General features: G+C 34.6%; 2 protein-coding genes across 9 annotated transcripts; both read right to left on the bottom strand.

Moving 5' to 3' along the window:
- Window positions 1-1,682: 1,682 nt before the first annotated feature.
- On the bottom strand, window positions 1,683-4,798 carry LOC112750021 (polygalacturonase 1 beta-like protein 3). 2 transcript variants are annotated; one of them, XM_025798508.3, is made up of 3 exons: window positions 4,662-4,798; window positions 3,860-4,266; window positions 1,683-3,756 (listed from the first exon to the last, which is right to left on the bottom strand). In XM_025798508.3, exons 2-3 carry the CDS (start codon window positions 3,932-3,934, stop codon window positions 1,903-1,905), a joined length of 1,929 nt encoding a protein of 642 aa, XP_025654293.1. In that variant the 5' UTR covers window positions 3,935-4,266; window positions 4,662-4,798; the 3' UTR covers window positions 1,683-1,902. The 2 variants fall into 2 exon arrangements, with proteins under 2 accessions (XP_025654293.1, XP_025654294.1); XM_025798509.3 differs by having other exon boundaries at window positions 3,860-4,275; window positions 4,662-4,776.
- Window positions 4,799-20,164: 15,366 nt separating this feature from the next.
- LOC112750019 (uncharacterized) lies at window positions 20,165-25,137 on the bottom strand. Of its 7 annotated transcripts, none has more exons than XM_025798505.3 (14): window positions 24,842-25,136; window positions 24,707-24,739; window positions 24,115-24,216; window positions 24,007-24,042; window positions 23,717-23,823; window positions 23,028-23,136; window positions 22,449-22,520; window positions 22,007-22,150; window positions 21,837-21,908; window positions 21,662-21,733; window positions 21,480-21,554; window positions 21,110-21,178; window positions 20,761-20,998; window positions 20,165-20,585 (listed from the first exon to the last, which is right to left on the bottom strand). In XM_025798505.3, the coding sequence occupies exons 6-13, from the start codon at window positions 23,039-23,041 to the stop codon at window positions 20,935-20,937; spliced, it is 582 nt and encodes a 193-aa protein (XP_025654290.1). In that variant the 5' UTR covers window positions 23,042-23,136; window positions 23,717-23,823; window positions 24,007-24,042; window positions 24,115-24,216; window positions 24,707-24,739; window positions 24,842-25,136; the 3' UTR covers window positions 20,165-20,585; window positions 20,761-20,934. The 7 variants fall into 7 exon arrangements, with proteins under 7 accessions (XP_025654290.1, XP_025654287.1, XP_072075006.1 ...); XM_025798502.3 differs by having other exon boundaries at window positions 24,115-24,244; window positions 24,842-25,132; XM_072218905.1 differs by having other exon boundaries at window positions 24,115-24,244; window positions 24,707-25,137.
- Between the last annotated feature and the right edge of the window lie 508 nt (window positions 25,138-25,645).

Raw genomic sequence — 25,645 nt, 5'->3', positions numbered from 1 at the left:
GGTATTACTTACATATAGGACGTAATGGTAGTGATATTTAGAGTCAAAATTCAAGAAAATCCACAAATTTTACTTCAATTGAAAACTTTATAAAATATTAAAATTTGTTGCTTAATTATTATTATTATTATTATTATTATTATTATTATTATTATTATTATTATTATTATTATTATTATTATTATTATTATTATTATTATTATTATTATATGCTAAATGAATTGCTTCTTAAGCGTAATACGTGCAAAGATCATAATAAATTTTTGTGTATTTTATATGTTTGAAATAGATTATATAATTTTTCTTTTAATTTCACAAATCAATGAGATAAAATGAAATAGGAAACATTATACCTATGTATAATACAGGCTACTTCTCACTAGTACATTATATAAATAGATATGTTTCGTATTAAAATAAAATTCCTTGTGTTTTAAATGAAATATTTAAAAAAATATATTAGAATATTAAGATTTAAAAAGTGATTCCACAAATCAGTTTTTCAATTATTGAGTTTTACTATATAAATTAAGCAATAATAAAAATTATAATTTTAAAAATTTAAAAGATTTAAAATTTAAAATAATTACTATATTATTTAATAAAATTTAAAATATTAATTTTTAAATATATAATCAACAATAATTTGATAAACTCATTTAAATAAAAAAATTTACATAAAAAATTACAATTTAAAAATGTAAAATTTTAAAATACAAATGACAAAATAACTTTATAAAAATTTAATTATTTTTATTATTTTATGTAAAGAGAATTTTATTTATTAAGGTTTAAAAAATAATATTAAAATTAGTAATATCAAAAAATATTTTAAATTTAATATTATAAAAAATTATATAAGGACTAATTTGATTAATTTTTAAAATTTTAAGAATGAAAATGATTTACATGTGGACTTTAAAGGACTATTTTGATTATAAAAAACTTTTTTATATGTCAAGTGACATGCCACGTGTCACTAACCTGACACGTCAACCAATCATCTTGTGACATGTGGCACTTAACGTGACACGTTATCATTCAACTAATGGAAGGACTAATTTAACTTATATTTTATCTTTCGGAAATTAATATAACTAAAAAAATCATTTGAGAACTAATTTAAAGAATGAATGATCTTTTAGGGACGAATTTAAGTATTAACCCTTATTATTATTATTAAATTTTTTGTAGCACTTGGTTTGGACATTGGGCAAGAATAGCTGTCTCGTGAACTTTGCCACACCAATACAAGAGCATGTTTTGGGTGTCTAAAGGACCACCTCATCCTTTCAAGTTCACATGGCTTTGTATATTTGTGGAAATTCCAATTTTACGCGTCCCCTCCAAATTCTTCTCCCTTCAACCCTTCGCTTCCCTTCTCCCTCTCAAAATTATCAACATGCACAATCTGGATCATGTTTCATTTTGTCTCTTCATGGACTCTTCTAGTGTGTTCTAATCAATGCCCCTTCCGCAAACAAAAACTCACTAATAATTGTAACAGTACCAAACCTGTGAATCAAACACAATCACTGAAAAGTGCATAATCAAATTCAAAATAGTAGTCACTTAGGAAATATAAAAATAGCATTGCTCCATTCATTGCCTCAAATATTTGAGGTAAAGGCCTAATAACTTGAGAGAAGCTGAAGCTTATAATAATAACAATAATAACTGTCTTTGAGTAATAATAATAATAATAATCTTATAAATATACCTTCTTCCAGATGTAAGGAAACATAATTTAAACTTTTCTGTCAAATCTAAAAATATCCAAAAAAAAATTTAACAAAATAAAAACCATAAATACTTAAAAATATAATTTTCCTGCTAAACTTTCATAGCAGAAATTTTTGTTCTTCTCCATACTCTTCACACATTTTATCAACTCCTTTTCACTCAATCAGCAATGGTCCAAGTCATGTCATTCTCAAAGATCCAATGACAAACTTCAATCCGACCCGGACCCGACCCAAGAGAAAGGAATGCACCATGAGTGGGGCTCCAAGCCGAAGTATCCAAGTGACATATAGCAATACCGTGGTTAATCTTATCCTTACTTTTTGGGTCAAGTAGATCCACTTCGTAAACCCGAACCTTCGGAACCGAATGGCAATAATACAACAAATAAGGAAACAAACTTTGATGACACGACACAGACTGCGTGACCCTTCCACCATTGATCCCAATAACCTTACCCACCAACACATTCTTCTTCGACCCGTTTACGTTCAGGGTTGACCGAACCGCAACGTTCCGACCCAAAACCGAAGTTGCAAAGTCGATCATGTCCTCCACCGATCCAACGCACCGTTTCGTTTCCCCGGGCGATGGGACCCTCTCGCACTCTTGCAATGACTCTCTCATCATCTTCTCCATGGAACCGTTGTCTGAGGCTTTGAAAATCTGCTTCAGTTCAGGGATCTTAGAAGTAGAGAAGGGTAGTTTCGACAATAAGGTCCGGGGTAAAAACGACCTTTTAGGCATTTTATCCCTAATGTCAGGGATGGGCATCACGGTACCTTCCTTTATCATCTTCTCTCTGAAGAATTTGCCCGGTTCTACCCACTTATTTACCAAACTGCCACTGATACCAGAATCCTTCGTTTTCACTAGAGAAGAACCCAAACCAGAACCAGAACTCACATTCGTGTACCTCGCGAATGACATTCCGTCTTTTGTGTAATCCTTGAAGGTGTTGTTGACTCCATAGCCAGTGAACCCAACCTCGGTTTTTCCGGTGGAACCTTTTCCGTAGCCTGAGAACGTGTCAGTTCCTTCGTTGAACGATTTTCCGTAGTTGCTGAACTCCACTTTGGCGGCGTTGGTGCCTTTGGCGTAAGAGGTGAAAGAATCTGCACCCACATTGGATTGCTCTCTGTAGGTGGTGAAGCTCTCCACGGCGCCGTTTCCGCCGCTGGCGTAGTTTGAGAAAGTGTTGGTTGGGTTGTTCATATTCACGCCGTACCCTTTGAACGTGTCGTTGCCGGCGTTGGCGGTTTCAGCATAGTTAGAGAACCCGGACCCGACAACGTTGGACTCAGTTCCGTACCCTGTGAACGTGTTCTCGGGTTTGTTCCCGTTTTTGCCATAAGAGGTGAAGGATTGTTGTCCAGCATTGCCGTTTTCTGAGTATGAATTGAAGGATTGGGTTCTTCCGGTGGCGTGATCAGAGTAGGATGTGAACCCCAGGTTAGGGACGTTGACACCGGAGGCATAGCCGCGGAAATCACCGCCTCCTCCTGCGGCGCTGGAGCCGTAGGTGTGGAAGGATTGATCGACAACATTGCCGTCGGTGGCGTAGCTGCTGAAACTCTCGGAATGGCCGGCGGAGTCGCGGCCGTAGCGGCGGAAGTCGTTGACGGGGATGTTGGCGTCGTCGGAGTACTTCTTGAACGCGTCGGAACCACCGGGTCGACTTGTTCCGTAGTTGGTGAAGTTCTTGTCTCCGTAGCCGGCGAAGTTGGCGTCCTTGTCGTGCTTCTCGAGCGAGGCTCCAAGGTCCGGGAAGCAGAGGAGGTTCGCGGCGGCGCAGAACTCCGGGAGGCGCGTAGAGAGTGCGATTCCGCCTCCGGAGCCGGCGAGTTTTGAGAATGCGGCTGCGTCTACGGCGGTTAACGGGGACGCCTTTGAGAGGAGGAAGTTTGGCTTCGGGAGGTTGTTGCGGATCTCCTTGTCCCAATAGCGAAGCAGAGAGGCCTTCGGGGTGAATGGGTTGGTGGCGCCGCCTCCGCCGTCCGCGGCGGAGGAAACCTGCATTGGTGAAATGAACACCCATTGTTGAGTTAGGATTTGTAAGTGTGAAAAGATTGACACTTTTGAATGGGATTTAGAGAAAAATAAAATTTGTGCTTACACTGAGAAGAAATGGTGATGTTGATAAGAAGAGGATTAGGATAAAGAGCCAGCTGAAATTGAGTTGTTTGTTCATGTTAATTTTGCTCTATCTTTTGTTCTGTATTTCCCTTTCTATTTTCCCTATTTTCTTATAGTAAATTTGTGTTTCTCTTTCCCTCTTTTCTTTTGGGTGGTTACTCAGTCTATGGGAGATATGGGAATGTTGGAAGGGAGAACTTGTTCGGGTGTATTGCAGAAATTTATATCGGTGAGGAGAGAGAAACAAAGATAGAGAGTGTGTGCGAGTGTGTGTGAACAAAAATGGTTTAAGATTGGGCCTTGTAATGTTCATTCATGCTGTTGTTGCTGTGTGGGAATGGTGAGAGAGCTTTGTCTTTAAGGCTCTGGCATGTTTCCCTCTGCAAACTGCATTGACTAAAACAAATGCAATAATTAATACCTGTGTTAGTCATAGTAACTACTAGTAATTTGTAATTGTGGCTGTCGCATTATTAAATTATTAGGAACTTGATTAATGTAACTAATTTTACAGCAAGAACCGGGATGGGGAAATGGAAGGGTAAAAACTAAAAACTAGGAACAGATTAAAACAATACAAGTGACATGTGAAAACAAGAAATAATTGGTGAAAGTATAAGTGGTCAGAAAATGATATGAGGGTACAAAAGAGATTGGTCAAGAGGAAAAGAACAAGTACGAATACAAGAACGATAAAATAGGGGGAGAAGAAGGGAAGGGGTTTGTGGAAAAGTTAAGTAGTAGCAACTAGCAAGAGAGGCATTGATCTTTGGTGAGTGCACCTTTTATCTTTGAACTGCTCGACAGTTTGCATGAACTGAAGAAGAAGAATACACATATTGTTATGGAGAAGAGAGAGAGAAGCATATTTATAGGCCACTTGAAAGGAAAATCCAATTGACGCGCATTCTGAATGCCATAACGCGGTAACAAATTTGGATTATTTGTCCAATCACTTTTTCTTGCTTATTTTTTAGATATTAGTAAAATTTTGAATACTCTGTATTAGATTTTATGGTATTTTTAAAAATTTTGGTAGCAGGATAATATGCCTTTGCGTATTTTCATATATCAATTATAAGTTCTCAAAATTTTGACAAACACCATAAAATTTAATAATTAAATATTATACTAAAATTGTTTTCATATAAAAAAATATTAGCCACTTTTGTTAGTTGTAGCTCAATTTTTTTTTCTTCCAACGTACAAAAGGAAAAAATAGGAGTAGGGATGAAAATAAATTTCTATGAGATTTTTTTCCGTTTTTCATTTTCATTTTGTAAAATATTTTCTGGCTTTGCTTTATTTTTGTCATGAATTTTCGTTTATTTCTTTCTATAAAGAGGCTATATTTTGGAGTATCTATGAGTATTAAATTTTAAATATTTTTAAAAAAAATTTAACATAATCATAATAAAATTCTATACAATTTAACAAAATATATTAAATCAAATACAATTCAAATATAAATTTAAAATAATCATATGCAAATAAATTTTTTAACATATAAATTAAAATAAAGTAAATTAGGGTTACTTATATAACTTATACATGTAAGGATATTTAAGTAAATTTTTTTTTACGAAAATTTTATAATCTCTGTGAGACAAGTAACTCAATTCTCGTCTCATCCCAATTTATTTGCAAGAGTGGGTCCTATCCCACAAAAATTTTGTCGATCTCCGTTAGCCTCTCTATCGCGGATAATCCCCGCTAGTATTTGAGGGTGCGGGTTTTTGGCCATCTCTAATTAGGAGTGTAGTACTACTGTTAGTCTATTAGAGAAAATATAGGTACTCAACTTTACATGCAGTTAATTTGACAAACTTTAAAAACAAATCTAATTTTGAAATTCCAAAAAATTAGGAGGTTCAGAAACACGCGTCATCCAATCTCAACTCCTAGCACGACCTCTCCCTCCAATTTCTCTCCCTACGACGTGGCGACCTCGCTCTGTAATTCCTCTCGGGTGCCCTCCGGATCCATCACCCCTCATGCGCCACCGCATCCTTCTCCAATCCCAACTCTTCTCTTCGCCACGGTCGGACCCTCCACATCGAACTACTCTTGCTGTCAACCCTTCTAACTGATCTTGCTGCCACGCGTGCCAGACTTTTCGCCGTCTCTCTACTTTTTGTGTTACATTTTGTTTGGTTTCATAATTTATCGCTGCCACAGGTTGTTCGAGAGAGCAACGCTGTCGTTTTTGTGTTCTTCTAAGTTTTAGATGATTTTTTTTACTAGTTTTGGATGTTTCTTTTTTCTAGGTTTCGGATGTGTTCTTATTATATGTTTTTTATGTTTCTTTTTCTTATGTTTTGGATGTTTCTTCTTTTTAGGTTTTGGATTTTGTTTTTTAATAGTTTTAGACGTTTCTTTTCTTAGTTTTCGGATTTTTTTCCTACTAATTTTGGATGTCTTATTTTGTTATGTTTTTAATTTTTTTAAAATAATTTTGTATATGTCTCTTTTGTTAGGTTTTGAATGTTTCTATATTTAAAAGAAATGATTTCTTCTTTATCATAGTTGAAAGAGTTTTGGATAATCTTTTACAATAATTTTAAATGTTTCTTTTTGTTAAGTTTCGGATGTTTCTTTTTGTTTTTTGTACTTTTTTTTTGTTTTGGATGTTTATTTTTCTTATGTTTTGGATGTTAAATATCCAAAAGTAATGCACTCTTTTTATTATAATTGAAAAAATTTTAAATAATTTTTTTTAATAATTTTAAATATTTTAGATAATTCTTTTTGTTTTTTATGATTGTCTTTTTTTTTTCTAATAATAAAATTAGAATGACTCTTAAATTGTGGTGCTGTTTTTTTTTTAATGGGTTTTTTTTTTACGAATTAATTGTAGTTGACTGCATCCATAATCGGTTATCTAGTAGAATTGAGTATATTAATACTAAAAAAGAGTGAGCTTTTTACCTTTTTTGCTAACAAGTGAATTCAAGTGCGAGAGTAATACAAAATTTTATAAAAGTTCAAATTTATTATACTTTTACTAAAAATTTTAAAACAATATGTTTTAATAGTATTTATTAGCTAATTCTAAAAATATTACTCAATAAATATTATCAGATTTCCTTTCAAACATGGTGTTATAAGAATATTAAAGGAGTAGAATAGATAGTTTTACTATTCTTCAAGAAAAATAATTAGGAATTTTAATTCATTTTTTAATGTTTTCAAAATGCAACATATATATAGTTAAATTTATCTATTTAAATATTAGAAAAATAATTAAATAATAAATTAAAACTTTTAACTATCACTTATTTTTTTTAATGGAAAGTATAGGAAACTAAGTGTGTAACCAACCGAGAATTGAACAACTTAATTAATTATAATTATTAATAATTAATTTTAAATTTTTTAAATTCAAAATTTAAATAATTAAAAACTGATTAAGTAAACCTAATTAAAAACTATAAAAACCTTCTCCATCTCTTCCATATTAACCTGCACACCCCAACAACAACACACACAGATTCTCTCTCTCACCGTCAGTCCCTCTCCACCCCTGCCCTCACGCAAGACGACCTCAAGAAGTTCGCCGCCGACAAAGCCGTCAAGTACGTCAAGTTCGGCATGGTCCTCGGCTTCGGCACCGACTTCACCGCCGCTTCGTCGTTGCCAAACTCGGTCATCTCCTCTCCACCGATTAACTTTCCAACATCATTGGCGTCCCTACCTTCAAGCGCACTAAGGAATAGGCACGTTCTCTCGGAATCCCGCTCTCTGTCCTCGACTACAATTTCCGCCTCGATCTCGTCATCAACGGCGCCGATGAGGTGGACCCGACCTCAACCTTGTAAAAGGTCGCGGCGGCGCTCTTCCCTGCTGGAGGCCACCTTCGACAAGTTCATTGTGATGGTCGATGAAACAAAGCTCGTGTCAGGACTTGGAAGAGCGACCTTGCAATGCCGATGAAAGTGGTGCAGTTTTGCAGAAAGTACAATCTGGTTCAACTTCAGGAGTTGTTTAAGGAAGAAGGAGTGGTGAAGCACGGGTTGTTTTTAAACAATTGCAAAAATATATATATAAAAAAACATCTATTTAATATAAAAGAAAAATCCTAATGCTTAACAGAAGAAATGTCAAGCTATAGGATTTAAAAAAAACTATATAATTCTTAAAAAATAGAAATATCCACATCTGTAATACAAAAAATATGAAAAATAATTAAAAAACATCTATTTAGTATAAAAATAAAACATCATAATGCTTAGCAGAAGAAACATCCATATATATAGCAACTTACCTTTATTAAGACGGATTTTGAGATCTAATCTATTAGAAAGTTAGCAGAAATTGACTGGATCCTAGTTGATTTTCTAGCGGTACTCTTTTTTAATATATTGAAAGCAATTGTTAACGAAAATTCTTTAAAAATGTCTTATATTGACACAAAATTTCAACCAACGTAATTAATTATAATGCCAACTATGAGCTAAAAACTCTCTAAAGTAGTTGTTAAGATTGAGTTAATAGTCACGTTGTGAGTGATTTGATACATATTCTTTTACGATAAATTAAACGAAACGACATTGCTTTAATTTTGATATTTGATGAAATAACGTCATTTAATTTTAATAAACCACAAAACTATCCTATGCCGAGAAAAATGTATGACTATGAAGGTGAATAAATCAAGCATTTATGCTATGTTTGTTTGAAAGGAAAATATAAGAAAAGAAAAAGAAGGAAAGAAAAGAGAAATATATAAGAGAAAAAAAAAGAGATAAAAAAAAATTAGTAGGATTCACTAATTTTTTCTCTATTATTGAAAAGAAAATAGAGAAAAAACTAATTCTCTCTTTACTTCTAATATTATCCCTTTACTTTTTTTAATATATTTTATAATATAAAAATAAAATTATCTTTTTATAACATTTTTTTCTTTTTTATTTTTCTTCCATCCAAACACATCTAAAAAAAATAAAAATTCACTTAATTTTTTTTTATTTTCTTTTTTTTTATTTCTTTTCTTCCAACTAAATATAGTCTTAATACAAAAATTAAAAGACGTTATTTCCCCCAGTTCAGCATAGAAAAAATGTACCAAGTCACTCGTAATGTGACAAGTAACTCGACGAGAAATTAACTTGATTCAATTTTTTAATCTCAAAAACGTTTATAATACAATTGAAATTTTAAGACCTTTTCAATGCAACAGCTAGTCTAAAAAACTATTTTGTGTTTAACTCATCTAAATTTTGATAAAAAGGACAAATAAATAATATCAACTATGAGTTTGAATGAAAAACATCTTTACCGGTTTTAAGTCCGGTATGATAAATTTTTTTGAGAAATATTTTTAATTTTAAAAAAATATAAATATCTCACTTTGTATTTGGTGGATTTGAAAAAAATGTGTTTATACTTTTAACTTTAAAAAATTAAAGGTACTTTTGAAATATTTAAAAAATAATTTTTAAAATTAATTTATATATTTTTTTAAAATTTAAAAACTTAATATAATCTTATATATTGATGAGTATCTAAATTTATTTCTACTTAAAATCATTTTAAATATTAAAATTAATTTTAACAAACATAATTATTGTACTTATTCACTTTTATTTTTATTTATCAAACATAGTTGTTAAAACTATTTTAAAAGCTAAATTTGATAGACTATTTTTAAGAAGTTAAAAGTTTACCAAACGTACAAATTACATAAATTGTATTTACACTTAATAAAAAGAATAAAGTAACAATTAATTATCTTAACATTATTTCAATTTCAAACTAATTAATTAACTTTAAAGGAAAAAAAATATCAATTAAGCTCCTCATAATAATAAATATTAAATAAATATATCCTTATATTAATAGATAATGTAAAACAAAACGAAATTATTCATATGTTTTATTATTTATAACGACGTGTTTTATTTTTGACACATGAATATGCAGATAATGATATTTTAGACAATAAAATATTGTTTATTCTCTAAATTTTTATAAAATCCTTTTAAAATGTTATTTATTTATCTTGAATTCTAATGAAACATGTGAAATTTTGCTCAAAAACTTATTATCTCAACAATGATTTTCTATAGACAAAAATATCACTATAGGTAACAGTGTATATGATTATCATCGTTAGTTTAATAATACAGTGAATACTATCATGAAAATTTTATAATTGTTTTTATATGAAAATATATTTTTTTTTTACCATTAGATAATGAATTGTAAAGTTTAATTTTGATATGTTGTAAAAGTGTTATTTTTTTTAAAATGTGACTAAATAAATAAAACACACTTTTAATACAAAAAATATAATGTAATTTCCTGTTTGTTATCATAGAAGATCTAATTAATATTTTTTAATTTCTTTAGAAACTAATTAATCTGATATTAAAATCTTTAGTGAACTAATTACCACTTTACTCAAATAAAAAAATTTGTTTAAAATAAAAGTTTAAATTATTAGTATTTTTTAAACTTTTTAGTTTTTACTTGCAAATATATATATTCCATGAACATTGAAAAATTTGCCGACTAAGAATGGTTCGCAACCCCAAACCATGCCAATCTGATGCAATATATTCTTGACTTAATTAGCAAGTAATTTCTTTTTTTTTTCTTTTTTTTTTCGTTATCAAATAAATTTTACCTAAGGCACTAAATGAGTGGAAGTGCCTGTCATAGAAAGGCTCCTATAAGTTCACAAGAAAATTCCCTACAGTGAAAAAGTTCAAAGCTTACAACGTTTTAGTAATAATAAGTTCCTTTATTTTTTGGGGTCGTATTCTCTATTCTATATATACTGATGGTTGTGTCATTTGACTCATTTAATTACCATCCTTTGGACAGCATAGAAGTGCTCCATTTTCTAAGAAAATTTGCATACAAATTGTTGTTCTTATTTTTATTTTATTTTGAAATTTCAGGTGAGTATGGATGTGGTGGCTAACAAGATTTTTAGGCAGAGAAGTGTACGCACGCTTATAATTTATCCACTGAATTTTAATATGGGCATCTTCTGTTGTCGAACAAAAAGATGGATATACGGGCATTGTGTCCTTTGAGGCTTGGAAGTTTCTAACATATTATATTCCAACTCTATATACTCGACAACTTATATTTATTTATTTTCAATTCACGTTATTTTATCAAAATAATCAACGAATTGAACAGAGCCACGGAAAGAACTAGACATTTTATTGAGCTAAAACTTTTTCTGCATGATATTAACATTGCGGTAAAATGCTGGTTTGATATACGTAATTTTTGTCCAAAACCATTATAACCGCTAATATCCTGACCCAACAAATAAAAGTCAGACTCCATAAAATAAAAAAATCCACAAAAAATGTGGTCTCCACGACAAGCCCGACCTCTTTAAAGAGGTCGGACACCGATGTAAGGAGGCTAAGCCCTATCTATCCAAGGCGGGTAACTACCTCCAAAAAATCTCTCCTACTAACTCTATCTCCCTTAAAAGATAGATCCCAACAAACTTTCGAGATAAAGGGAACAATTATCCATTAGAAAAGATGGAACTACCCCAACAAAGGTGGTTATCAACTCTACTATAAATACACTGGTACCTCCAAGTATAATTTACATTCTAATATAATAAAAATATGCTTAAAGTCCTTGCTAACTTAAGCATCGGAGTCTCTTGCAGGTACCATCCGCCACCTCCTCACGAGTAACTCGGACAGACGGCACCTCGACACCAAAGAGGTCGGGCGCTGTCATACTAAGGGATCTGGACCTCATGTTCAGGCCCAAATCAATGTTTCAAATAACCCTCGAAACATTGGCGCCGTTGTCGAGGACCTAGAATTCTCCCTCTGACAAATAGCGGACCATGAGCGCGAAGACGGCCACACGGCATCTAAATCTGAGCAAGAAGCTCAGCTAGAAGGTCAGGCCCCCGTGCTTCCTCCTTCACCACAACACCAAGGACCTCACGGGGAAAGGACCTCGGAAAATCCTCACCTAAGGAGGATCCATTCTAAAGTCCACCATCCCGAGGATGAGGACCGTCCTCATACAACCGAGATCCTAGACCTGGTTCATGGCCAGGGAGATCAACGGCAACAGCTTGAGCATGAGGCTGAACGACAACGGAAAGCAGAACGGGAGTTGCAAAGAGAGGTGAGACGACGAAAATAACTGGAAGACATGCTCCGGAAGCTAGAAGCAGATCTTCAGAAGGGGAATAATCGAACAGATCGGAAAGAAAACCCCCTAGGGGGAGAAGACCCATTCACAGAAGAGATCATGAGGGATAAAGTTCCCAAGAATTTCAAATCGTCCGATATGGACCTCTATGACGGCACATCTGATCCAAGCCACCACCTCAGCAACTTTAAAAGCAGAATGTACTTGACCGACGCCTCAGACGCCACCCGTTGTAAAGCCTTCCCGACTACTCTGACGAAGGTGGTCATGAAGTGGTTTGATAACTTACCACCCAGGTCAATAACCAGCTTCGACGATCATGCTAGAAAATTCTTAACCAGGTTCTCTATCCAAAAGGATAAAACCAAGCACGCTCCATGCTTGTTGGGAGTGAAGCAACTATATTGAAAGGTTCAACAAAGCCTGCCTGGAAATTCAAAATTTGCCCACTGAAGCCGTGATCATGGGCTTAATCAATTGTCTCAAAGAGAGACCTTTCTCCCAGTCAATATCCAAACGATACCCGACTTCTTTAAACGAGATCCAAGAAAGGGAAGAGAAATATATCAACATGGAGAAAAATTTTCGGCTCAGAGAACCTTGTTCTTATTATCCTCGGAAAAAAGAAAAGGAGCCCAAGAAGAAGGAGGAGCAAAATATAGAGAAGCCCCGAAAGTACCACAACTACACTCCTCTAAGGGTTTTTCTGGTGGATGTTTACTAAGAGAAATGCCACACAGAGAAACTTCCGCCCCCTCGTCTGATTAACCACAAGAAAGCTGGAAGTCGGAAAGAATATTGCGAGTATCATAAGATGTACGGACATTCCACCAATGAATGTTACGGCTTGAAGAATTTCATAGATAAATTGGCCAGAGAAGGCCGACTTGACAGATATTTAGCTGACAGATCAGACGACTCGAGGAAAAGAAGACAGGACGAAGAAGGGGGACGACCAGAACGCCCTCCTCACATCCCAAAGTGACATATACATATTATCAATGGTGGGTTTGCAGGAGGAGAAATATCAAAATCCTCACGGAAAAGACACCTCAAGGAGGTATACCAAGTGAGGGAAGACAGTCAATTGACCGACCTATCCACTATCTCATTCACTAAAGAATATGCTCAAGGAATATTACCCTGGCATGATGACCCATCAGTGGTGATAACTATGATCCTGGAAAACGCTAACCTCCACAGAACCTTGATAGACCAAGGTAGCTCTACTAATATTTTGCTTAAACCCGCCTTTAATAAGCCCGGGTTAGAAGAAAAAGATCTAAAGGCATATCCCGACAGCCTCTTCGGACTGGGAGATATCCCAATCCGACCTCTTGGTTATATCTCATTGTACACCACTTTCGGAAAAGGTACTAGATCAAAGATACTAAGCATCGACTACATTGTAGTCGATGTAAACTCGGCCTACAATGCCTTAATAGGCCGGACTACCCTAAACTGACTTGTGACTGTTGCCTCTACTCCTCATCTCTGCATGAAGTTTTCCACAGCAGAAGGGATCGGCACTATAAAAGGGGACCAAAAGTTAGTACGAAAATGTTACAATGAGTGCCTTAGTTTGAAAGGCAATCCAGGAGGCAAAGAGGTCAACACCATCGAGTTAGGAGGGGTCCGGACTCGTGAAGAATTGCGCCCCCAACCTAAGGGCAAAATAGAAGAAGTACAAATTGGAAACCATCCTGACAAGACAACGAGCATAGGGGCAAACCTAGAAGGAAGCCTAAAGAAACAGCTCGTGCACCTGTTAAGGAAAAACTCCGATCTCTTCGCCTGAAAAGCTTCCCACATGTCCGGCATAAATCCCGATCTGATGTCCCATAAACTTGCAGTATACCCAGGTTCCTGACCTGTTCAGTAAAAACGCAGGAAGCTCGGACCAGAACCGACATAAGTCATAGAAAAGCAAGACAAGCCTTACTGGAGGCAGGGTTTATAAGGGAGGTAAAATATCCACTATGGTTAGCTAACGAAGTGTTGGTGAAAAAACAAAATCGGAAAGTGGAGAATGTGTGTCCATTATACCGATCACAATAAAGCCTGCCCTAAAGACCCTTATCCACTCCCCAGTATTAATGCTCTGGTCGACTCAGCATCAGGCTATAGATACTTGTCCTTTATGGATGCCTACTCGGGATATAATCAAATTATGATGTATAAGCCAGATCAAGAGAAGACTTCGTTCATAACTCCAAAAGCTAACTATTGCTATGTAGTAATGCCTTTTGGATTAAAGAACGCATGGGCTACATACCAATGGTTAATAAACAAAGTGTTTTCCACTCACATAGGAAAACTCATGGAGGTATACGTGGACGACATACTTGTTAAGACCAAAGAGGAGGAGACACTTTTGTCTGACCTCTCTGAGGTATTCTCTACTATAAGGAAGCATGAAATGAGGTTAAATCCCTCAAAATACACATTTGCAGTAGAAGCTAGGAAGTTCCTAGGGTTCATGTTAACCCAAAGAGGCATAGAAGCAAATCCAAAAAAATGTCAAGCTATATTCAACATGAAGAGTCCGACTTGTGTCAAAGAGATCTAACAACTAAATGGAATGTTGGCAGCTCTATCCAGATTCTTAGCCGGGTTAGTCCGGAAATCACTTCCCCTTTACTCAATCTTGAGGAAAGGGAAGCAATTCGAATGGACCCCAAAATGTGAACAAGCCTTCCAAGACTTTAAAGCATTCTTGGGACAACCACCCATACTCAGCCGACCTAATAAAGGGGAAGAGCTCGTGTTGTACTTAGCAGTGGGAAGCCGAGCTATAGCTTCAACCCTGGTCCGAGAAGATAAAAAGGGACAACAGCCTATCTATTTCATCAGCAAAGCCCTACAAGGGGGCAGAGTTGAACTACCAAAAGATAGAAAAGTTTGCTTATGCCTTTATTCTCACATCTCGAAGCCTTCGACCTTACTTTCAGGCTTATACCATCAAAGTCCGCACCAACCAACGAATGAAACACATTCTACAAAAAATGGACTTGGCTGGAAGAATGCTACAATGGGCGGTGGAACTTACCGAGTTCGATCTAAGGTACAAAGCTCAGACAACCATTAAATTGCAATACCTTGCTGACTTTTATCGCTGAATATATGGAAAGCCCAAGAAAATCAGTTATATGGAGTTTGTATGTAGATGGGTCATCAAATAAAGCTGGAAGTGGAGCTGGTGTTATTCTTGAAAGCGACCAAGGAACTTAGATAGATCTATCCTTAAGGTTCGAGTTTCCCACTTCCAACAATAATCAAGCAGAGTATGAAGCCCTATTAGCTAGCTTAAAGCTGGCTAAAGAAGTGGAGGCAGAAAAAGTAGTGGTGTTCAGTGATTCGCAAGTAATAACTTCGCAAATTAATGACACCTATAAAGCTAAAGACCCCACTATGAAGAAGTACTTGGATGAGACTCGAGAACAACTAACACACTTTTTGGAAAGTGAAGTCCGACATATAGCCCAAGAATCCAATGCCCGAGCTGAGGCCCTATTAAAATTAGCTAGTACAAAGCCAGGGAACAACAATAGAAGTCTCATCCAAGAGACTCTGCAACTGCCATCCATATCAAAGGAAGAGGAAGTACTGACCATATCAAATCAACATTTAGGGTGGATAGCTCCTATAGTCAACTACCTCAAATTCGACATACTCTCCAAGGACAAAAAGGAAGCCAGAAGGCTCGTAAAGGAGGCACAAACTTATACACTGGTCTATAATGTCTTATATAAAAGAGGGATCTCAACACTCTTCTTAAAATGCGTCCCGACCTCCAACACAAAGGAAGTCTTAGAAGACGTGCATAGTGGCATATGTGGAAACCACTTGGGAGCTTGGTCACTGGCAAAAAAAGTGATCCGAGCTGGCTTCTTCTGGCCGACCTTGTAGAGAGGCAGCCGAATTTGTTAAGGTATGTCCGCATTGCAAGAAACATGCTAATTTCTATGTGGTGTCTCTTGAAGATCTCATCATTGTTTCCTTACCATGGCATTCACAAAATGGGGCCTTGATCTACTTGAACCATTTCCACAAGCACCAGGCCAAGTCAAATACCTCATAGTAGGGATTGACTACTTCACTAAATGGATTGAGGTAGAATCTCTAGCAACAATTACTACTCAAAGAAGTCGGAAATTTTTGTATAAGAACATTGTCATGAGGTTTGGAGTCCCCCACTCCATCACCACGAACAATGGGACTCAATTTACTGACTCAACTTTCAGGAACTTGGTGGCCGACCTAAAAATAAAACACCAGTTCACATCAATAGAGCACCCCTAGGCTAATGGACAGGCTGAAGCTGCCAACAAAGTCATATTAGCCGGGCTAAAACGCCGACTACAAGACGCAAAATGGGCTTGGGCGGATGAGCTTCCTCAAGTCTTATGGGCATATCGGACCACTCCACATTTCACAACGGGAGAATCTCCCTTCCAACTTGCTTATAGAATGGAAGCAATGATCCCCATATAAGTAGTTGAAGAATCACCTAGAGTCATATTTTACAATGAAAGAAGTAACACCCAGGTACAAAAAGAAGAGCTCGACCTCCTCCATGGAGTCCGAGAAAGAGCTCGGATTAAGGAGGAAGCTCTGAAGCAAAGGATGGCTCTAAGATACAATCAAAAGGTGATTAAGAGGAACTTCAGTACCAATGACCTCATCCTGATCCGAAATGACATCGGAGTGCAAAAGTTGAGAGAAGGAAAGCTGGCTGCAAATTAGAAAGGACCTTACAAGATAGTAGAGGTCTTAGGTAAAAGTTACTACAAGGTGTCCGACCTCCAAGGGCGGAAGCTCCCAAGGTCCTAGCACGCTTGTAACCTAAAAAAATACTACAACTAAGTAGTAAATCTCATTTAATTGGTGCCCTCTTTTTCCCGATTTTCAAGGATTTTTTAATGATGCACCAGCATGAGGGCTAGGGATGTTCAAATTCCTAGTATGCTTTTGTAAAGGAATTTCTTAAATATCAATAAAAATTTTTAATCCATTTCTTTCTTTAAAAAAGTTTACTAAAGTTTTAGTTTCACTCAACTGTCATACTCAATCTTCTCAAAAAATGTTTCAATTCTACTATAAATTCAACTATTGATGTTCAATAAACCATAAACATACAAACAAGTGATTATTAACATTATCATATACCAAATTACAACATTATAAAAATACTGGTTGTCTTCCTCTCCACTACCTTAGTATTTTCAATAAAACAATTAGCAATCATAACTTACAAGATAAAAGGCACTACTTCTACCCATTTTACCTTAAGTTTTTCAAGAAAAAATCCTTTGCAAGCTTTAACTTTTATGTTGTATTTCATAGCTTTCTTCTGATTGTTTGAATATATTTTTGATATTAAGATAATTCAATTAACAAGAGAGTTAGCTACAACTCAATAATAATTAATTACATCAAATTAAACAAATTATTTAAACCTACGTCAAAATTTAAAATTGAAAACCTGAAAAAATTAAGTATAAAAAATTTATAGAATAAAATCTGAAAAAAAAAACCTCGGTGAAAAGTAAAGTTAGTGAACTCAGCCACATTGCAAAAACAGAACCAAGAACACAATGATGGAGGAATTATGATAAGAGGAAGCAGAAGACGGCGATGTGACAGGAACTAAGTAGGTCTGGCAACGAGAATGCGAGGTGGTGAGAACATCTGAACCACGTACCACAGTCACTAAAAAAGGATCGGATAAGGTTAGAGTTCAAAATGGGGTTAAGCTTTTTTTATTTAAAATGAAGTAAAAACGGGGATGGAATAGGAAGAGGGATGAGGGCAACTTACTTGGATGAGGGAGGACAGACACAGGTCAGCGATTAAGGGAGCAACGACGATGGCAGCAATGGCAGGAGTGACAAAAATAGCAATGACAGAGCGACCTACACGTCGCAAAGAGCACCTAGCCGAGTTCACGCAGTCTTTGGACGCAGTTGATGGTGGCTGACGCTGGCGGAGGGACTGCCGAAGGTGGTTTGGGGGAAGAGAGAGAGAGAGAGAGAGGGAGAGAGAGAGAGAGAGAGAGAGAGAGAGAGAGAGAGAGAGAGAGAAGAAGAAGAAGAAGAAGAAGAAGAAGAAGAAGAAGAAGGTTAGCGAGAGAGAGTAGTTCGAAAATTAAGGAGAGAGGGTTCATGGTTCGAACTTACGGCAAGATTACTGTCGGATTTACCGGTAGAAAAATTCGCTGGTAATGCTTTGAAAGTAACCAAACCGTAGCATTACCGTCTGATTCTGATTTTATTGTTCTTGTGCTTCTGATTCTGATTTCATTGTTCTTATGCTTCTATTCTGATTCTGTTTTTTTTTATTTTATTGTTGTTGTGCTTCTGATTTCATTGTTCTTATGATTTTTTGTGTTTTGATTCTTTGATATTTGAAATACAGATTTGTTTTTTTACTTCTGTTTATGCTTCTATTTTTGATTCTATTTTTACATTTATTATATTAGTTTTGCTTCTAATTTTATTGTTGTTGCTACTGATGCTGTGATGAAAAAAAAGAAAAGGAAGAAGAGATGCTGTTATAATGGAGAAAAAGAAAAAGAAGAATATAAATTAGATATTTTAGTGAAGAAAAAAAAGGATATTTTGTTTCGAAAGATGGTTTTAAAACTAAGTTAAATCTTAGGGATGATTTTGTGTGCAAAAAAAAGTTAGAGACGACAAAATTTTTCAACCTATATCTTATAGACCAAAATCATACTTAACCCTAACATATTTTATCTTATACTTTTAAATATTAATAACTACCTAATGATTAAAAATATTATATTCTAATAATCATTTAACAATCATCTTGTTATAATTATACAACTACTAAATAGTAAGGGGGAACGTAGTACATCACCTGGAGAACTCTTATTTCTTACGAAATGCAGAGGGGACATTTTTGTAATTAAAATAATCCAAGGAAAAGGAAAGACTATCCAATGCTTTGGCTTAATTTAATTTTTATAATAAGAAAAATTAATAAAAGGAAATAAAACACAATTAATATACAACAACTGAATATTCGTACTATTAATAAATTATTTATTTTAAAAATTTAAATAATAAAGAGAGACACGTAAATATTAATATTTCTAATATTTTTTTATGTAAAAGTATCTTTTACATTTGAATCGTGATTGTGCGTATATATGTCTTTTTTATTTTTTAAATTTATTTTATATTGAATTTCTTTCTTTTGAAAATAACGAATAAATATTCTTTTATCATAAAAAGTCTAAAAGTACCATCTTTATATAACGCGTACCAATTACCATACTTAAATATGTGATTTTTTTTTTATGATTTGTGATATATTGTTTACGTCCCTTGTATTATTGTGAAAATAAACCTACCATGTGCATACAAGTTTCCTCTCATATATCAAACGTCATATGATTTTTTATTTTAAACTTAAGATCAATAGAATAATTTTTTCCAATAATAATATGTATTGTTTTATATATATATATATATATATATATACTTTTCTTGTATATTTTTCTCTGAGTTTGGTATATTGAAATAGTTAATAAGTCAATTGTTATCTCAATTATGGGAGTGATTGAAATAGCTCACAACTAGAAAATGGATTAATACAGACAGATTTACAGACAGATTTAGTCTTTATTACAGACGGATTTTTGGTTACCGACGGATTTTGTCCCTCTGTAAAAGCCCCGTCGGAAATTATTTACCGACGGATTTTTTTTCCATCAGAAAATTACAGACGGATTTTTACCAGTTACTGACGGATTTTCCCTCTGTAAATTTTCTACCCATTTCCCAAAGGCGACGCACTTTCAAACGGATTTTCCGTCTATAATTACAGACGGATTTTCAGACGGATTTTCCGTCTGTAATTACAGACGGATTTTTCGTCTGTAATTACAGACGAATTTTCCGACGGATTTTCCGTCTGTAATTTGAACTTTGGAAAATTATCTTACACTCTAATTATAGACAGAAAATCCGTCTGTAAATCCGTCGGTAAGGTAAAATAGAATTTTTTTTATTTTTCTAATTACGAAATAAACTTATTTTCATACAAAATAAATATAAATTTAATACAAATTTTTATCTAATTTATATTCGAATATTTATAATATTTCAAAAAATAAACAAATTCATCGTATTATCAAACTAAAAGAAAAGTACTATAAACAAGCAAGTCAATATAATTCAAAACATAAAATGTATTGATCATCAACTATAATTCCTAGTATATTGTTCAACCATACTAAAACTATCAGCTATAGTCTTTAGTGTCATCTTCATCCTCATCATCATCATAGCCCTCATCCCAAGCGTGTATCTAACAACTTACTAATACGCTCATCTGTTTGTTGAGTAACACGCTGAAAAAGCTCTTCATTGAGATTATGAATCTGTTCTCGCAAATCAAGAACAGAATTTTGATTTCTTGGTGCTCTTCCAGATACAGAATTGGCAGAAGTGGTTCCAGACTTGATAGAGCTAGAAAAGAATGACCCTTTTCCAGCAGGGATGGATCCAGACAACATATTGTTCTGAAGTGACCTGTGATAAACCACAGAAGCCAAACATCAAACTAATCTGCAAAGAATTGCATTCGTATAAGTGTCTCACTAGAGTTTATATCGCCACTCGCTTCTCCTAAACAGTTTTTATTCAAGAAATCCAAGATGGTGTTATGTAATAATCACATATAATAGGTTGACGAGTATCTTCTTACAGTTCCTGAAGAAGAGGCAGGTTTGAGAAGTTTCGAGGAATAGATCCATTGAGATTGTTATTGGCCAGATTGCTGCAACAGCAAGAGCATTACTACATCAGACTCATGTTGATCATCGCTAGCATGAAAATAAACGAACATTGTTATATATACAAAATATATAAATAAAATTGGCTATATATTGTCTGAAAGTTTATTTGTTGGCAAGTGTCCTGTAAGATGATTCCAGCTAAGATCTCTACAACATGAACCAACAACCACAAATTAGAGGGTAGCCATAAAAAGGAGAAGAAAATTATTTCAATGTCACTAGTCACAATGCAAAATCACCAGAGATAGCTAAACATACAAATAGCTAAGATTTGCTATTGGGCTGAAATCAGGAACAGTTCCTTGTAGATTGCAGTTTCTCAGACTCCTGCCAAGCAAAAGAGTAAACATTAGCCCTGAAAAATAAATAAAAAATAAAAATTGTTCTTATGTTCTTGAAGGTTAAGCTTGTGACTTAATATCCTGCTTGAGCTTGAGCTAGGAGCCCAAAGCATGTGATTTTTTACATACTTCCAAGTTCCAATCCATAACTTCACAAGTAAGCTCTTTGGCGATTAAGCATAAAGATTCAAAGACTCCCCATCTTTTACCACAAATTATATTTAAGAATGATACTATCAAAGGTAGGATATCAGACATTCGGATTGCATGGTTAAAATAATACTTACAGTTTTACAAGCCTGGATAAGTTTGCATAGGTAGAAGGAATTCCATTCCCACTGAAATTATTGTTATCAAGTTGGCTGCAAGGGAAATCAAATAAATGCATATTAACTTCTATAATACACAAAGATGAAAAAGTTGATAACTGCTTCAAATAAAAAAGAAAATATATGGAAGTAGGACATACAGTATTCGCAACCCTTGGAGCATGGAGTATTCTGGTGGAAGATAACCAGATAAGTTGTTGTTGTCCACAAGCCTTTAAAAGTCATTTCAACAAAACAGGCACAGTTAAAACTTGAAAACAATTAATCAGACCAGAAGGCATCTCAGGAAGCAAAATAAAGAGCTTAAATACTCACAGGTGGATAAGATTAGGCAGCTTCGAAAGTTCGGGTGGAAGTTGACCACTAAATGAGTTGTTGTTCATGTGGCTGCAGGGAATATGCAAACAAATCAGATAAGGTGATAAATAAGAAATCCAGCTTCAAGTTCAGTTGGTTGTGCATATGGGCCATCAGGATTCACTCACAGGTGTTTAACATTGGTCATGTTGGCAAATGACACTAGGATTGGACCCGACAATTGGTTTTCGTCGACTTGGAATCTGTTTAATTTTGTAAGGTTGCCCAGCTCATCCGGTAAGCTACCGGATAAATTATTTCCATTCAGAAGCCTGAAAGTACAAAGCATCATATATATATATATACACAATTTCAACCAACTCCATAAACCTTGCTTCTAAACTCAGCCAACTAGATTACTCCATACATGTCTATTTATAACAACATCAGGACCAGCAGAAGTCCAAATTTAATTCTGGTTATACACATAGGCAATCATGATTGATCTTTTGAAACAAATCTCAGACAATATCAACAAGGATGACAGATAGAACAACACCTTCTTTGAAAAAAGAGAACTTGATGAGGATCAATTATAATAATTTCATCTTCTTTGGTATAGGTTCTTACAAGAGTTTTAGTGTTGCAATATTCCCAATCTCCTTTGGTATTGTGCCTGGCAGCTTATTCCACATGAAATCCCTTCAATTCAAGCACAAAACAATAAAAGATATTAGCATGATATAACATAACGTATTACTAGAAAACCCCTCTAAAGCTTTTCCTTTCTTTTGCTTTCCAGAGAATAATTCATAAAATTTTAAGCATATAAGTAAAAATATTAAGCATCTGGATATACAAAACTGTATAATAACAAATTAACAAGCAAAAGCTATCAACAGTCTAAAAAATGACCTGGATTTCATAGACTATACACAATTTTGATAAGTCTCATGAACCATTTTCCTTCATGCATATGCATGCCCTTTTAATCAACTTGGATTCTATTTGCTAAGTTCTACCTAATTTAAAATTAAAATTATATCTGATACACTTCTATCTAACGTCATTGCTTGACCATTTGAAAAACTAGTGCCATACAAAAGATATTCTCGCTATGAAGCTGGCAATGCCGCTTCTTGGCACTACACTTGTAACTCTCTCTGTGGTGTTCATGGCTGGTATCTACACAATTATAAGCAAACTTACCTGGCTGGCCACATTTTCTTCTATATGCTCTCTTTGCTCCTCTCATCTTCTGCATCCAAATTCTCACGCTACATTTTCTACTACCCCTTTATCTTTTTAGAATCACTAGCTGAGAAGGAACCAGAGGAGCAAAAGAATTATAACTTGGTGCAAGCGATGGGCAACAAATTGGAGAAAGTAAAAAAAGAACGATAGATAAACTGATAATCTAAATAAAAAACGCAAATACCAAATTTTGAAAAATTGAATTCATTTATAATTTCACAGGGGCAAGACAAGTAGGATATGAATTCAGATATTTTGTGTCACAATCCGTAGAGCTATAACCTGATCTTAATGATTGATAGCAAACTGCGATACTTAAGCCTGCAGTGGTTATATAATTGCTACCCTAAAGAAAAGAAGCTTACCATATAAAAAGTTGCCATAAAGTACACGTTGAGCATGCAAATGAAAACAAAATTGAAATTTTTTGCTACTAAAACTCGGATTAACAATTTTTTCACTGATGTGCTTTGCATAGCTTCTCCAGAACTCGGATAATAGAGGAGAGTTGTGTTATGTAATATTATTAATAGAGGATAATAGCTACTAAAACTCCAGAACATTTCCTTTTCCTATTCAAGTGACAATTATGAACATAACAACTCCAAGCATGAGCCCTAAAACTGCAGTTTAGAATAGATTACCGAGCTTCCAGCTCTAAAAGTCTTCTCAACTGTATTCCCTGTAACATAGTTCTTGAGCTTGGTTCTCACAAATGCTGCTCCTTTTCCAGGTTTCACATGAAGAAACTCTAAACCATGCATCATACAATTTCAAATAAACTAATGTCACATTATGCTCTAAATAATAATAAGCCCATAACTTCACATTATGTCTCTTCGAGTGTACTCTCTACTAGTAATTCTTAGCTTCCAATTTCTGCTTGATGCTTTAGATTTATCATTTTTTAAACAGAAATTAATTTGAAACCAACCTTAACGTGGCAGTGACATTATACTTGGGCAGCATCCTGCCACCAAAATAACCAAGTCAATAACCAATTCCTATTTAACAAATTCATAGAATCAATTAGTGCACTAACCTGATATCTTTCATGAAAAGCTGTTTGGGCTTTTCCACCAAACTTGATATCATATCGGAATATCTGCTCCTCACTCCTCAGCCAAGTAGGTCATAGACAAAGCTAATTTTATTTTTCATTAATATTTAAGCTGAAAAGAAGGTCATAAAACAGAAGGAGAAAAAAAAAGGAACCTTTCAATATTCTATCTTAACATATCACCTAACTACTTCTACAACTTCCAAATCACAGAAGAGAGAATAATACTGCAATAAATAATCCTAATACTCCAATTTCTGCATAGATAAATTTATCTGCTGCAATAAGTGATTAAGAGAAGCCATAATCTAGAAGTTCAATTCCATTCTATATCTATAAGAGTTCAAAAAATTTCACTGTATTGCTAGAACACTGATTAATTAAGAATGTGCAATTCTAGGGTTCCAAAATAATTAACCAAGATGAAGGATTGAAAGCAATGCATTTATCCACACAAAAAAAAATCACAAATAGAATAGAATCGTGGAACAAGCTCAGAACAGGTGATCAAATCCCTAAGCTGGAAATTAGAAACATTTAAATAGAAGAAAGAGAATGGAAAGGGCAAAATTACCATCTGTTTTGAGATACCAGCATGTGATAGAAACTGTAACAGGAACAAGAAGCTCAATCAGCATCAACAACAACAAGAAGATATAAACTGTGAAGAAAAACTGATAAATCTAAAATTGGCACAGAAAAATTGAACCCTAAACAACAGAATCACAGGGAGGGGGCTCGTGCGACGCAAGGGATGATAGAGAGAGATCGTCCGACGCGAGTGGTCGCGGCAGCGGCAGAAGACGCTAAAAACTCAGAGGAACAACCGAACAATGGCAGCAGAGCGGCGGCGGCGGAGGAGGAGGAACGGAAGAGAGCGTGACGAAGAAGATCCATTGGAAAAAGAGGAATTAATTGCATGAAATTAGAAAGCTGAGATGCGCCGCTGATGGAGGATTTGGAAGGGATGAGTGTAGAGATTTGGAGAAGTACCGTGATTGAAACGAGGAGCTTTTCACTCACAACTCTTATTTTAATATTTTTCGACGGAAAATTTTAAATTACAGACGGATTTTCCGTCTGTAATAATTTAATAAAATGTAGCGTTTTGTCTACTTAATTACAGATGGAAAATCCGTCTGTAACTATTCCACGGAAAAAAAAAATTTTTTTCCAACTGAATTATAGACGGATTCTCTTTTCCGTCTGTAATTTATGCTAATCTATTTTTTTTTGTTTTCCGACAAAAAAATCCCTCTGAAATTTTGTCTGTATTTCAGTGGGATAAAATCTGTCGAAAATATTTGTCTGTAATAACTAGTTTTCTAGTAGTGGCTATTTATTTATTTATTTTTGTTATTCACAATAGAGCATATAAAGCTTAAAAATAAACGATCGAGAAATATACAATTATTAATTTAGGGAATGGAATCCTAAATCAGCGGGAAACCGTGGAAAATACTACTGGAAATAAAATTCTAAATATTCTTCAGATCATCATAGAAAATAATAT

This window comes from Arachis hypogaea, chromosome 15 (genome assembly GCF_003086295.3).
Source record: "Arachis hypogaea cultivar Tifrunner chromosome 15, arahy.Tifrunner.gnm2.J5K5, whole genome shotgun sequence".
Lineage (NCBI taxonomy): Eukaryota > Viridiplantae > Streptophyta > Magnoliopsida > Fabales > Fabaceae > Arachis > Arachis hypogaea.
Note: the sequence above shows the minus strand (reverse complement) of the source record. Positions and strands in the feature narration are given on the sequence as shown.

Coding starts and splice junctions, on each gene's coding strand:
- LOC112750021 (XM_025798508.3), bottom strand. CDS start 3,934: ATGAACAAACAACTCAATTTCAGCTGGCTCTTTATCCTAATCCTCTTC. Junction 3,757..3,859: donor CATCACCATTTCTTCTCAGT/GTAAGCACAAAT, acceptor TCACCAATGCAG/GTTTCCTCCGCCGCGGACGG.
- LOC112750019 (XM_072218905.1), bottom strand. Junction 22,151..22,448: donor ATTGCAACACTAAAACTCTT/GTAAGAACCTAT, acceptor TTGTACTTTCAG/GCTTCTGAATGGAAATAATT. Junction 21,179..21,479: donor TTATCCAGGCTTGTAAAACT/GTAAGTATTATT, acceptor TTTGCTTGGCAG/GAGTCTGAGAAACTGCAATC.